The 14,510-nt window shown below is 42.9% G+C and overlaps 1 protein-coding gene across 1 annotated transcript; it reads left to right on the forward strand.

The window, feature by feature from the left end:
- Positions 1 to 558: 558 nt before the first annotated feature.
- LOC124664230 (protein O-glucosyltransferase 1-like) lies at positions 559 to 1,896 on the forward strand. Its single transcript, XM_047201800.1, has 3 exons — positions 559 to 1,053; positions 1,170 to 1,234; positions 1,335 to 1,896. Exons 1-3 carry the CDS (start codon positions 559 to 561, stop codon positions 1,894 to 1,896), a joined length of 1,122 nt encoding a protein of 373 aa, XP_047057756.1.
- Positions 1,897 to 14,510: the final 12,614 nt, after the last annotated feature.

Raw genomic sequence — 14,510 nt, forward strand, 5'->3', positions numbered from 1 at the left:
ACGGCCAATCTGTGCCGACGGTGATTGGGCGATCCCGACCGGAACTATGCCGACGACGCTATGCCGACGGTCACCGTCGGCACAGCCTGTGCCGACGGCCTTCTAGGCTGTGCCGACGGCTGGCGGCCGTCGGCATACAACATCTCTCCCGTAGTGAACCCAATCAAACCGATTTGGTATCCGAAATACGGTGACAATGTTGAAGATGGTCTAAAAGCATCTCTAGCCGCGTCCTCCAAAGTGAGCCCCAAACGACGCCGGATTGAACATTTGGGGGACACCTCCGCTTCGTACCGTGCTTGGGACGGGTCTCTCCCCAGCCGCGCCCCCGCCCCCAAACGCGTCCCCCAAACTTGTTTATCCATTAGAATAATTTTTTTGTTTTTGGTTGTATTTTCATTTAAATAGACAAACTAATACATAATTTGGAACATGGTTAAATCATCGAGAAAACTTAACTAGTGTTGGCCTCACAGATTTCGTGTGTTCGCTGCCAAGAAAGAACACTCTCAAACACTCTTAGTCACCCAAACTGGAAAATGCAGCTGTCTCTTAGCCATGGAGCGCGCTCGCAAGTACGCCTACTTCCGGCTGGTCGTGGTGGGCGGGCGAGCGTACGTGGAGACGTACCAGGTCGCCTTCCAGATGCGGGACGTGTTCACGCAGTGGGGCATCCTGCAGCTGATGCGCCGCTACCCCGGCCGCGTCCCCGACCTCGACATCATGTTCGCCTGCGACGACCCGGGCCAGGTGCGCGCGGTGGAGTTCGCGACGCCGTCCGACGCGCCACCGGTGTTCCGCTACTGCAAGGACAAGTCGACGCTGGACATCGTGTTCCCCGACTGGTCGTTCTGGGGATGGCCGGAGGTGGGCATCCGGCCGTGGACACCGATGCTGGCGGAGATTGAGCGCGAGAACAAACGCGTGCCGTGGACGCAGAGGGAGCCGCTCGCGTTCTGGAAGGGCAACCCCGACAGATACCGCATACGCCACGACATGATGAAATGCAATGTCTCCAACGGCAAGGAATGGAACGCCCGCCTCTTCAACCAGGTACGTACTACTTTCAGTAGTCAACAAGAGTGCTCTAAAATCTGTCAATAGCGACAAAGAAAGTCACCGGTTACTGAATCCACAACTTAACACTTTTTACCTTCACCTGGCTTTAGGACTGGGGGAAAGCGAGACAAAACGGTCTCAAAGATTCCAGCATTCCCAAGCAATGCTTATACAGGTATATATTTCGTTTTGGATAACGCCTGCCCATGACTACAGTACTGTTTCAAAGTTTTATGATCGACCAATGGTTGGTTAATACTAGTACATACATTCAGGTACAAGATATACATCGAGGGGAACGCATGGTCAGTGAGCGAGAAGTACATCCTAGCGTGCGACTCGCCGGTGCTGTTCGTGGTGACACCCTTCCAGGACATCATGTCGAGAGGTCTCGTCGCTGGCAAGCACTACTGGCCCATTGACCGGAACCGCATATGCGAGTCCATCAAGTTCGCTGTCGACTGGGGCAACCAGCACCCTGTTGAGGCGCAGCTCATCGGCGAGCAAGGCAGCCGGTTCGCCCGAGAGGAGATGGGCATGGACTACGTCTACGACTACATGCTGCACCTGCTCACTGAGTACGCCAAGCTGCTCCGGTACAAGCCCACCATCCCGGAGAAAGCCGTCGAGATCTGCACCCACTCCCTGGCATGCCCTGCCGACGACCAACACCGGCCCTGCATGATGGATTCCATGGAGAGGCGAGCCGCCGACTCTGATCCGTGCACGCTGCCGCCACCCTTCACCACGGCTCAGGCAAAGGAGATGGCCGACAAAGAGGAGGAGTTGCTAAGAAACATTCAGAAGATGGAGAAGACGCATGCTGCTCGGCCTTGACGAGCAAATTTACAATATTTGGTGAATAATATAAGGAGAGAAGCAAATCAAACTTATTTCTCATAACTAGATGATCCATTGCTCCACCAGCGCAAATGACAAAATCAGGCCCGCCAGGCGGTACGGGAGGAGGAGGAGGCGGCGCGGCGGGAGGAGGCCAGGCGCCGCGCCGACGAGGACCGCCGCCAGGAGCAGCGGCGCCAGGAGGCCAGGCGCCACGCCTGGCAGGAGAGACAGCAGCGCCTCAGGGAGGAGGCGCTGCTCCGTGCGCCGCCGCAGCGTCGGGTGGCTCCGGACCCCCACTCGCCATGGGAGGAGGCCCTGTGGTCTCTGATACGTCTCCGACGTATCGATAATTTCTTATGTTCTATGCCATATTATTGATGATACCTACATGTTTTATGCACACTTTATGTCATATTCGTGCATTTTCTGGAACTAACCTATTAACAAGATGCCGAAGTGCCAGTTCCTGTTTTCTGCTGTTTTTGGTTTCAGAACCCCGCCGCCGGCCCTGCTCCGCCGCCGGCCCTGCTCCGCCCCGGCCGCCCGCCGTCCCCCGCCCCGGCCATGGCCACGCTCTGCTCCGGCCGCCGCCCGCTCCAGCTCCGGCGGCCGCCCCGGGTGGTAGACCTCTCGGAATTACCCGAGCTCGAGTCCCCCTGACTGGTTTCTTCGGCCCCGCTGGAGGTTCCTTCAGTGGAGGCCTGTAGGAAAGAATACAAGCGTGTTGTAAACAAATTTTTGAAAGCGGACAAGTGTCTACAGGGTCTGAACCGACTTACACGCAAGCTTTCTTGGGCCGGAGCTTTACGCTTCAGGGTTTTCCTGGCAGCCACCTTCCTCACTGCCGTCCTCGCCTGAGTCGAGGCTCGGGGGGCAACTGGCCCCGAAGATGCTTTACTCTTGGGAGCCGATTTCGGTGAAATCGGCTGACTCTGCATTATGACTTTCTTCAGGGGTGGCGAGCTCTGGCAGAAGAGAACCACTGGTGCCGGAGGAAGGAATACGAAAGGGGAACCGTCGGCTTGTGTGGGAGCCGGACCATCTTGTTGCTGCCAGGAGAAAGAGTCAGGTCACAAACGTCCCCCAAAGGGATTTGGGGCGCGCCGGACCAAAAATGCGTTCCAGCCGCGTTCGAGTCTAGACTATCTAGACTCACTTTTTTTTTAGAACTGAACCTTTATATAACTTGTCCGAACCGGAAACCAAAAAAGAGACAATGTAGGTCGTGCTCACCTTGTTCTGTCCAAACCGGCTTGTTTCACTTTGGATGCCAATTGCATCGTTTCACTTTGTAGGCGAATATCAACCAGCCTACGCACCGTAGACTAGACGGACTAGCAAACAGGCATCGTGGCTTCGATTTCTCATTTAACGATCAAGCCATATAAACCTACGCACTAATTAAAGCACCCATTACATGAGGAGTCGATCAATGCACGCTACGGATGGATCAACTCATGAGAAAAACAAATACGTACTCCATAAAGATCCATCGGAAGAAAACCTGGCTCGCTTATTGGGGCCTAAGATTGATCAATCGATCCATCGATTCCACGAAAACCTCAACTGCTCGCCTGACTACCCCGCCGGTTAATACATAATTCATGGTCGAAAACCTCTCACGGAACGAAACCAGCCCAAAAGAAACAAATCAAATGAAAACAACTATGGATACCTGGTGGATCGATGCGCCGCTACCCCGCCGATGGATTTGACGATGAGGGTGGCGGCACGCAGATTTGGAGCAGAGTGCCCTCGCCTCACCGATCTGATGTACTTGACGATGAGGATGGTGGCTCGGCACGCCGATCCGTCCGTACGGTGGCTCGCCTCGCCGATCCCTCCGTACGGAAAATCCCAGGCGTTTCAGTGATTTATTTTGCTAGCTGTTGCAGCGAGCCAGAGAACTACCACGCGGCCGGGTGCACATCGTCAATTAGTTAGTTTGCTTCCCCTTTTTTCTCTACTCGAAACACCAGAAGTGAAACAAGGACGGAGTGATGCGGCCATCGATTTCAACAAAAAGCATACATGCGCAACATCGGTTTGAACAAAAGCATGCCGGTTTGTGTTTGTGTGGTTAGCAAAGAAAAACCAGGCGAGATATAGGTAGGGTATAATAAGTCGTGGTTGAAGACTTCTCACAGAACCAGGCGACAAGAAACAAATCAAATGAAGAGAACTGCCGATACCTGGTGGATGCGCCGTCCCGCCGATGTACTTGACGATGAGGACGGCGGCTCACATGTACGGGCACACAGCTTTGGGAGACCATCTCGGAGCAAAGTGTGCTCGCCTCGCCGAACTTGACGGACGAGTTCGATCTGAAGTAAGATTTTTTCTGCGAGTCTGATCGAATTTTGGTACACACCTATACACCAATGAAAATGGAAAAGACGGTCAAAATGCAGTTCTGGCTACTAATCAAACCCAAACACGAGACGAAGAAATACCTAGTCACACAAGAGATCCCCGTTGCATCATCTACCACCAACAACTGGACGAACGGATCCATCTGAAACATCTAACCACCCACTCACCCAGCGCCAGCTCTCCTTCCCCTATGTCAATTCTTACAAATAGATTGAGTTAACATAAGGACGACAAAATCTTGAAGACATATAATGCTGACAATGGAATCGACTATGTTGATGGAGTGTCTCATCTACCTTTTCTTTGGATCCTCCTCTTTGCGGACCGCCCGACCGACCAAGATATGAGCCATCTCATCTCATCTCCTCTCCTCTCCTCTCCTCTCCGAGCAAGAGTCAAAGTCTAAGTCACACGCGACGCACGCGTAGGTAACCCTCCTCTTGGTATTTATAGACTAGGATGGCATGACAAAGTTGAGTTTTTCATTCAAACTTGGCGCCAATTTTTCGTTTTCGCCGGGTTGGCGCTACTTTTTCCTAGGTGTGTTTTCAATTCTGAGGCGGTAGGAAGAGATGTACGGTAAAGATGGAGGAATATGCGGATTGCTGACATGGCTGGTCAAACAAAATCACAAAATCACCACCTAAATAAGGCATGCAACATTACTGATTGCTCTCCGTGCGTTACGTTCCATGGGTCACCTTCCATTAGTCTCGCGATTTTTCCTCCTAATCCCCCTAGCTAGGATCCAGGACATTCCATCCGTATTTCAATCTGCCCTGCCTCGTTTGAAAAGTCTGTTTCGTTTACCGCGGTAATTAATCAGCAGCGGATTTATAGGGTGCACAATGCCGGATTTTTCCGGGACCCTGGACATGCGTGATATACCCGGGAAAATAGGCTAGAAACGTGCGCTGAGGGGTATCCTCAACAACGAATCAAGAACGGTTTTTTGGATTTGACATCGTAAATTTTGCAGGTCCGTGATTTACACCAGGAAATTTTGCGGATCCTCAACAATGAATCAAGCTCCCATCGGCACAAAATAGGATAGGGCAGTGTTCTCTGGCTAATGGCTTGGTAAGACATGGGGCAGTTAGAATGATTTTCCCTAAATCACGCTAGTAAATTGGGGCATCCAACTCTGACAAGGTAAGGTATAAATTCCCGATTTGCAGGGTACGAATTCTGCCCATGAATCAATCTGTGATTTATGTCAGCATTTTTACAACCATCATTTTTCCGCATGAGACTTGTGCAACACTCACCGGGATGTCTTTATGGAAGGAAAGAAATGTTCATATACGAGCTCAAATGTAGTACGGTAGGTATGAATGAGAATGGGGATTCAAGATCTCTAGGATTGGTGTAATTGTGACTTGCGCGCCGTCCAGAGCAACAAGACAATCATGTGGATGCACGTCGTACATGCATGAGTATTGGTATACAAACCTATCGACATAGTGACTTTATATAATAAAGCAATGCAAATGTATTAGCACTTGCCATTAATAGATCAATCAGGGTTGCACAGCTCCTTTCCTTAACATTAACACGCATTGTACGTACTATTTATATTGGTCGCCGCTCTTACAAAATGATGTCCACCTATCAGATCACTTCAACTTGAATATGAAAAACTATGAGATTGCGCGTCCCCGCCACATCCAATACTTGGCAAGAAAAACCCCCAATTTCTCAAACCAAGATTCCTCAATCCTCACAGCATACATCTTGCAACAACAAATTGTATAAAAATTAAAAGAGGCCCTCCAAAAAAAGTCAAAGATTCCAAATTTCATGCGATTTTGCTTTGACTCATTTAGCTCACAACATAGATACATAGCTAGCTCCGCTTCAAAGTTAAGCCTGATAAATAGCTTTGTGAATCACCACGAGAACGGTTGTTTGTAACGTACAGAGAGAACGGCTAATCATAACACACACTTTTGCTAGCTGAGAGAGTTCGAGGTGAAGACAATATAATAGCGAGTCTTCCTTCAGTCTTTGATGATAAGCTCACCTAGTACGAAATGAATGCATCATCAGTCCAAAAAAACATGAGAAACTGGACCGGCGGCGATGGCTCCCTCCATCCTGGTGACCACCACTCCACTTCTCCCCATTGCTAGTACCAAAAAGCATTCAAGTAGAAACTGAACCATCAATTAAGTAACATTCAAATACTTCGGAAGCACCATATCTACGATCTGCCAACCAGGTTCTGAGTATCATCTCCAGCATCGTAGAAACAACCTATAAACATTAATATTTTAAGAACAAGGAACACAAAAAAGAAATATAGATGTTGAAAGCACAAAGTTAAAAGTGCATACCTAATTTGATATTCAATAGGTATTGTATTTATGGTCCAAGTACATACTCAAAGAACTAGGTCTCATCCCACCTATACCAATTGTAGCGCCAACTTGTACAGCTTGAAAATAGCAAAGCGTCAACAAAGATGAAGGCTGCCAGTTAACATGTCACAACCTAGCACCCGAAAAAAGAACAATATTCTTTGCAGGCCATCACACAAATTGTGGAGAGAGAAACCCAATACAATTGCAGAGATGAACAATCGTTAAAATGTACCAAAGATACAAGAAAGCTTTAGATATACCACGTGGTATGCATCAACAAACATATCTTTTAAATATTGTCCAGTTACTACTACTACTTCTTCAATAAACTGTTTGTCGAAGGGAAGTGGGCACTTGCTTAACCCAAACCAATAAGCCTCGCAGCAAACAAGGCAGATTATCGCAACCACCAAATGAGCAAATTAGATTGATTGGATCCATATCCAGCCATGTTTAAACCTTTAATTTATAATATAGCAACAACAATATATTATGTCCACATCCAAAAAAAATTGATAAAAGTAGCAGACAATTTTATTTTCCATGTTACCATCGTGTAAGTATAAAAGTAACTCGAGTATACCGTGCCCGTAGGAACCGAATATAGCCTGGACATGTATACATGTAAAAGATAAACTTGGTGGTATGATAGGCCCAACATCCAAAAAGTTAGCATTATATGGCTATCTACCCATTGCAACAACAAAAACAAAGAACAAGGAGATTAGGATGCAATTATGCTCAAGAAGAGAGTGGTTAATTAGTTAAGCAAGATGCCTAAAGCTCGATGGACAATTAAAAGACACTAGTACTAGAAGGCTAACCAGTACATGCTCATCCACCACAACATCATGCCTTCTACAATTCTACTCATGTTGTTCCTTAGTATGATGGCCTTCTCTAGAAAAACTAGATACCCACATGAGATCAAATAAAGATGAAGCCAACAAGTACTAAAGAAGAAAACTGGACCAACTAGCAGATGAGTAATTTATAGGGAGTGCAAACGGCATGTACTCCAACAATGCATCTGCCTGCAAGTAGTACTAGTTCAACAATGAGATGAAACCTTTTACAATGTTTTTTTAACTAAAACACAACAAAGAGTAGAAGGGCTTAAAATGTACAATATATATTTTCCCTACAAACTACCATATCAACTATATATTGGATTCTCTACTGACTTGCTAGCACATATATTGTCTGCCAAATATTTCACAAGCAGATACTACATAATTGCTACTGTGCGGTGGAGAACATAGGAAGAAACCAAAGAGCTCACCAGAGAGTTGTAGCCAAGTCCAACATCACCACCACTGCAATTGGCGAGTTCAGGGTCCAGACGAGCCTATCATCACGTGCAGAGGCACAGGAGGCCGCATCCAGCACAACATCTGCACCCCCAGTCTACAAAATGATCCACATCAACGATATCGTAAAATATACTGCAAACAAGAAAATAGGTCATTAAGTATCAGAATCGTAATGTCAAATAACATGTATTTTAAGTGCAAGTTCAACATAATTTCTTATTTATGATTCAGATTCAACACATTAATTATAGAACCAATACTACTGCCGCTCATTAAAAAATGGCTACCTACAACCTTGTTGTACAACATACACCTACCTAAGCAATGCTCTTCTTTTCCACAGGGCTTTAACCATCCGAGGTTTAATCTTTAACACTAGTCAAGGTTGGTGAAATAAAGAGAAAAGAATCTATCTGCATGAAGTCCAGAAAATTGCCTCACAATTCGCTGGTGCTTATAAAACCATTTGTCTCCAGTAGGCTGGGAGGAGAGACTTGGGATTCCACCAGATGGCAGTTTCTTTTACAGAATTAGTCTCTAACTCAGAGCTCCGATGTCCAGGTACATCGTTTTTTCTGCAAAACTTTGCTCAAATAAAATGGCCTTCAATCCTAGAATATCTACCATGTCAACACACATTCTTTTGCTGACAGCACACTCAAGGAGTGTGGCCTTCTATCCTGGAATATCTACCATAATGAAGCCTATGCACTAGCCTTGTGAAATCTTGTTCGAAGCACTTATTGAAATAAGGAACCAATGGTTTTTGTAATAGTAACACAACTAAGCATACTGAAGGAATAAAATAAAATGAATATACCAGACTAATCAATGAAACAAAATGTAAACAACATTTAATAATCAGGAAAGCTGTAAAAACTATTTCTATAAACAATCACCGTATCAACATATATGAGAAAGTTATTGTGATAGATCTTTCGTCAACAGTGTCTGGACCCCAACACGCTACTACTGGGATACCAAGCACAAAGCACAGTTATGTACGGACACAGTGCTTAATTTAGGAACTAGAATAAAACGTTATTACATGCCAGTTTCATAGTACTTCAGCGGTAAGAAATACTAATAAAATAAGGACAACAAAGATGAAGCTTCAAGTTAGCGAAACTGAAGTCGCTGAACTAGAAAATCAAAGCAGTCAGCTGGACCATGTGACATCAAAAGCAAATGTACCTTTTCTTTTGATGACTAAATAGATATATAGCATGCAATAAAAACACATACAATTACCTTAGAGAACCACACCATTTCTGAGTAAATTGACCAAGCATGGTTCGCAAAGTTCCAACTGCCCCATCAGCACCCTACAAAGTGGCGGACATGCAAGATCTTAATTCAGAAATAGAACATGTGAACAACCAAAGCCAACCTAGATATATTTTAATTATTTCAGAAATGCATGGACACCACCTCTATTCAGTAGACAAACTTAAAATGCAAGCAAATATAATATCGCAGTTCATATTCAAAGATATATTAGAAATCCACTCCGCCACACTTCGTCACCAAAAGCAACAGTCAAACAGTTGACCCGACATCTAAGCACTACAATACAGTTTGTTTTGGGACAACAATATAAGTGTGAAATAGTAAGTGAACCTATATATTCTAATTAAATTGATCTAACTTGGAAAAAATGCATTGTAGTGAGCTGTATAACATGAAGCTTCACTTCTTCCCATGTTATTCCAACTCCTTTGCCAAGAGTTTGTCTGCCGAATTATACATGAAAATAAAAAGGACATGCCATTGAGTATACTTAAGGGTGTCAGGACGTTTTCTATAAGATCATAGAAAGCAAACATCCCAGACAACATTAACGGCTGACAACAAAGAACTGCTGCAAGACCCACGATATAGGAGAGTGTACTAGATACCAGACGTTCACACCATGAACAATGCCAACACGTCGTGTTATTTCGGTAAGACAAGAGTTACTTATCTGCAAGTAATTTTCAACCTGCAAATGTGAGAATGGAACTATCCAAACCACAACTGGGAGGCAGCTGTAACTTGTTATATGTCCACGGTGTGACAGAGTCGTGCTATATATCCATGGAGTAAACATGAATAATCCAAATTTAAAATGCGCAAAATAAACTATCTGGCTAGATTTCTTACACATATCTCTGCATCTTGATGCCGTGCTTCTTTTCCTTGTACTACCAATGCCTTCAGCTACCTTTTCACCAATTATCCAAACCTAAATGAGGCAAGAACAAAAAACATGGTGAGCTTAAGAACACTACAACTACTACTTTGTAGCAGCATATTCTACACTCGCAATGCATTGCATCCCCCCAAAAACGAGTTGCTCGATTTGTAAAGCGACCCCCACTAAACAGCACAAAACTAAGCTATTATGAAGATAAGAACACGATGTTGAATCAACAATAAATTTCGAGATGAAGATATTGCTGAATTGAAAATAAATTTTGAGGCCAACATATTGCTGAATAAGAAATTGCAACATTTGTAGCAGTGTGCAAGAGAATCGCAACACGGTTTCCAACACTGGTATGAACCGAATCAGCTAATGTACTAAGTCTACTAAATCAAACTAGTAGATTGATTGCACTCACTTAAACATGCAACCGACTAATATTTTTTTAGATTAAAAGGGAGTTTCCCTCAGTTTGATCGTATAGAAAGAAAGCATCAGATCCAAAATTCTTACAGCTGAGAAATATTGCAAAGAGCATGAAAGCAAACTACAGTAGCAGGAGAACTAAAAGGAGGGAACATTGCTCAATAACGACATCTACTGACAAGGTTGTACTCTATTCCTGAAACGGGATCTCTAAGCAGACAATGAACATTTCCGGATAAAAACCTTGCTTCAGCTTCTTTAGAGGTTTGCTTCAAGGATACCAAGACCAGAAGCCAAGGTCCAGCAGTGAGCATGGGGTAAGAGCGGAATTCCTTCCCCCATGAAGGATTTACATGGAAATGGCTTTCTACAAATGGGTGCTGCCACGCCACATATTGTGAAAAATAAAAAATCAAATGCTACAACGGTTTTATAGAATTATAATGAAGTTCACTCATCAGTACAAAAACAATATCAATATAGTAGAGAAAACAAAACAGGAAAATATAGTTTTCTCGATCAAACAAAGATGGATGTACTAACTCGCACACAACTAAGTTCCATGTAGGAAAAAAAGCAACCTCTGAACAAAGTAGATTGTTAACATCATCAATGGCCAACAATAGGTAAACAAAATCTAGAAGTAACCTCGTATGGTCCTTATACCATACAAGTTGTATACATCAAAGTAGACAAAACTACCTGCTTCATCCGAAAGTTTTAGACACCAGACATCAGATTTAGTGCCAGACATCGTAAAAAAAAAGACTGCACATGTTGAACATGCTCCAGGTTTCATAATATCATAACTACGAGTGACTCTTGGGTGCCACTATCATAAATTTTATTTGCGATCCCAATTATCAGGTTTCCCATGCATTATAATAACTACGAGTGACTCTAGGGTGCCACTATCACCAATTTAATTTGGGATCCTAATTACCAGGTCTTCCATGCATATGAAAATAGTTCTTGCAATTTATCACCTTCAAAAGAAGCTTATGAAAAATAAGATTAAGCCCATAGAAGTAAGATGTTGTTGCATATATACTTCATGCATTTCTAAACAAAATTAAAAGGATAAACAGCACACGCCGATGACTTATTCAGATTTTACTTAAGAGTTTACAATAACATAAGCTTCATTTGCATGTATGTACGTGCATGAAGTTAGCTGCAAAAAAGGACAGTCAAGTGGTGTTTTTGTAGCTCATTGTAATATTTGGATCTATCTGTTTGTTTCTCTGGCCTCATGGAACATGCCAAGTTGTTATCCCCTATTCGTCAATGTAAAAACAGTTATCAAAAATTCACCCCAAAAGAATAACCAACTCATTACTCACAAAATCAAAAAATCACAACAAACTCAGAGCCAAACATGACTAACCAGAATGATAAGTGAAGTGTTAAGCAGAAGATTACTGCAGCAACCTTTAGAGTTTTTTGACTTATCTTATTGTGGTTGAAAAAATCATATGCAAGTTCTAACGTGAAATTATATACAACAAGCTCATTATTGACAAAATAAAAAAATCATAACAAACTCATAGCAATACATGACTAACAAGAAAGGTAAGTGCTAAACACAAGGTTACTGTAGCAAGCTTTAGAGTTTATTGACTTGTCTTACTGTTAAACACAAGGTTACGCAGTGGATCTAAGACCCGATTAAGCAACTCGTTAGTAGAATGCTGGTGACCGAAACTGATTGTTCCTCAAAGGCACCATGCCAAGTGTATGTGCAAATGGCACTGCTAAAGATGGAACAAGATTCATAACACTGCTAGTGCTAGATGTTTCCTAAAAAGCGTACAAGTAAGTAAAAACAATGCAAAACAAATGGGATAGCTTTTATCTTTAAAAAATGATCCAGGAGCGATAGGTACCCAGATGATATGCACAAGCTAGTATCAATTATACAAATATGTTTGTTTTTGTCTATTTTACTACCAAGATTTCGTAATCCAAGCTATTTTTTACTTTGCTCTCTCAAGCTCCAATTATGTTATCACTCATCTAACAGATTAGGCTCATGTGCAAAATGAGCCAATGCAATATGTATAATATAAATATTGGAATACAAGGACATCACAGAAAAGATTGAGGTAGAATATCATGAAAAGAATAAACTAGAACATCAAAGTCCATGATGAAATCCTAGAAATCATACTAGCAGCTACGACAAAGCTCATGGCGTAAATAAAAGGAGAAGAGTTCACCTAAATTCTGGAGATGAAAAACAGGCCACGATTGCTATGGTTGGTGCACGCTGAAATGCATATAGCTATTGCACGACAACGATTGCAAAGGGAAAACAGAAAGTAGTCTAAGCCAATGGTTCCCCGGGCATTAAACTATGTGAGAGGCGCAGGAGGCTGCGGCCAGCACTGCGCCATGGCTTCTAGGAGCTTACAGTTACACAAATTGTATAAGTTCCAACAGGTATTTTAGTACATCAATGAAAATTTCACAAGCCACCATGCCATGTTAGTGGATATATACTTGATGCTCTAAAACTAATAATTATTTGGTCATGCATTGTTTCCTTCATCGACAGAACCTACATTTTGAGCAATGGCTAGCCACCAAGCTACCAACCTATAAAGTTGAGTTGATCTTTTCAGTAAAGGCACCTCACAAGAACTAAAGAATACACGAGTGGATGAACAACTCATCAAAATTGAAGTATCTCTCAGAATACCAAGTAAGCCACTAATGGTGCAAATCCAACAACCACAATATGTACGAAATAAGATCTGAATCGATGCAAGATATTTGGCTGACATGATCCAGCAAGCAACACGTAAATAACCACAGAAACCCTCAAAACTAAAGAAAGGCTCAAAATTACGAAGATGTAACACTTAAGAAAAATAGTTATGGTTTAGTTTTCATGTTGTAATCCAACTAAACCTTGATTGCTCCAAAAATGCTTATTAAGTTTTCATGCTGGAATTTAACACAAATATATCTAAAATCAACATTCAGCAGATTTTTTTTGTTCTTGCCTATTTATTAATAAGAGCAATATCAATATAAAAAATGGAGCTATTCCACCTAAAGAAAATCTGATCAAGACCAAAGAGTAGTAACCACTAGCATATGGAACCATATATGGTCAAAGCATAACAGAGCCACGATACCGTGGCCATGGTATTAAAGAGCACAAGGGAGCCGATGATCGAAGGGGTGAGCCAGGAGCTCACCATAGAGGTTGTAACCCAGCGTGGGCCACATCGTCCTCAACGCCGAGTCACGCTAGACCACATAGCCAGTCGTAGATACCATCTGCGTCTACTGCATGGTTGTATTTGCACAAAGCCACAAATGACAACACAAGTGAATTTAACTGACCGAAAACGAAAAGGATGAGTTTCTACACATCTTGGGATTCAATTGGTATATAAATAGAAAAATATGACACTACAATTGCAAAAAAGCAGTGAACATATTAATGAAAAATAACAACAGCCCTATATAAGAATTAAGATTAATATTAAGATTAGTTTTTTCCAATCTTTGTGCATTCATAACCCAGCAAGCCAAACGTTTGAATATGGATTATTAGAGAACAATAAACCTGTCCACCAAACAGCCAAGCCCCTTAGAGTCTCATGCGTTTTTTTTTTTAAAATAAAGTAGTTGAATATTATAATTGGAAAACTTGCAAAATTGAATACAACCCATTGCATCAGCGAATGACCATCTCCAGGAATAAACCCTCAACTATCATTAGCCACGGATAGAAGTTCAATAATCAGCACATGAGCATATACAAAAGAAAATGATTCAAAATATATTCTCTGGAACGTATGATGAACATAAGAATTCACATCTGATTACAAACTGTATCTGGGTTGCAAGTTATTCCACATGATTCTACCATCACAAATTGAGAGGTGACACCAAACTATAAAATAATACCCAGCAGCCTGGGCCTTTTTTAAA

This window comes from Lolium rigidum, chromosome 6 (assembly GCF_022539505.1).
Source record: "Lolium rigidum isolate FL_2022 chromosome 6, APGP_CSIRO_Lrig_0.1, whole genome shotgun sequence".
NCBI lineage: Eukaryota > Viridiplantae > Streptophyta > Magnoliopsida > Poales > Poaceae > Lolium > Lolium rigidum.

What these genes read in the sequence shown, in the direction of transcription:
- LOC124664230 (XM_047201800.1), top strand. Translation starts at nt 559, where the DNA reads ATGGAGCGCGCTCGCAAGTACGCCTACTTCCGGCTGGTCGTGGTGGGC. An exon ending in ACGCCCGCCTCTTCAACCAG is followed by an intron (nt 1,054 to 1,169) that starts GTACGTACTACT and finishes ACCTGGCTTTAG; the next exon opens with GACTGGGGGAAAGCGAGACA. An exon ending in CCCAAGCAATGCTTATACAG is followed by an intron (nt 1,235 to 1,334) that starts GTATATATTTCG and finishes ACATACATTCAG; the next exon opens with GTACAAGATATACATCGAGG.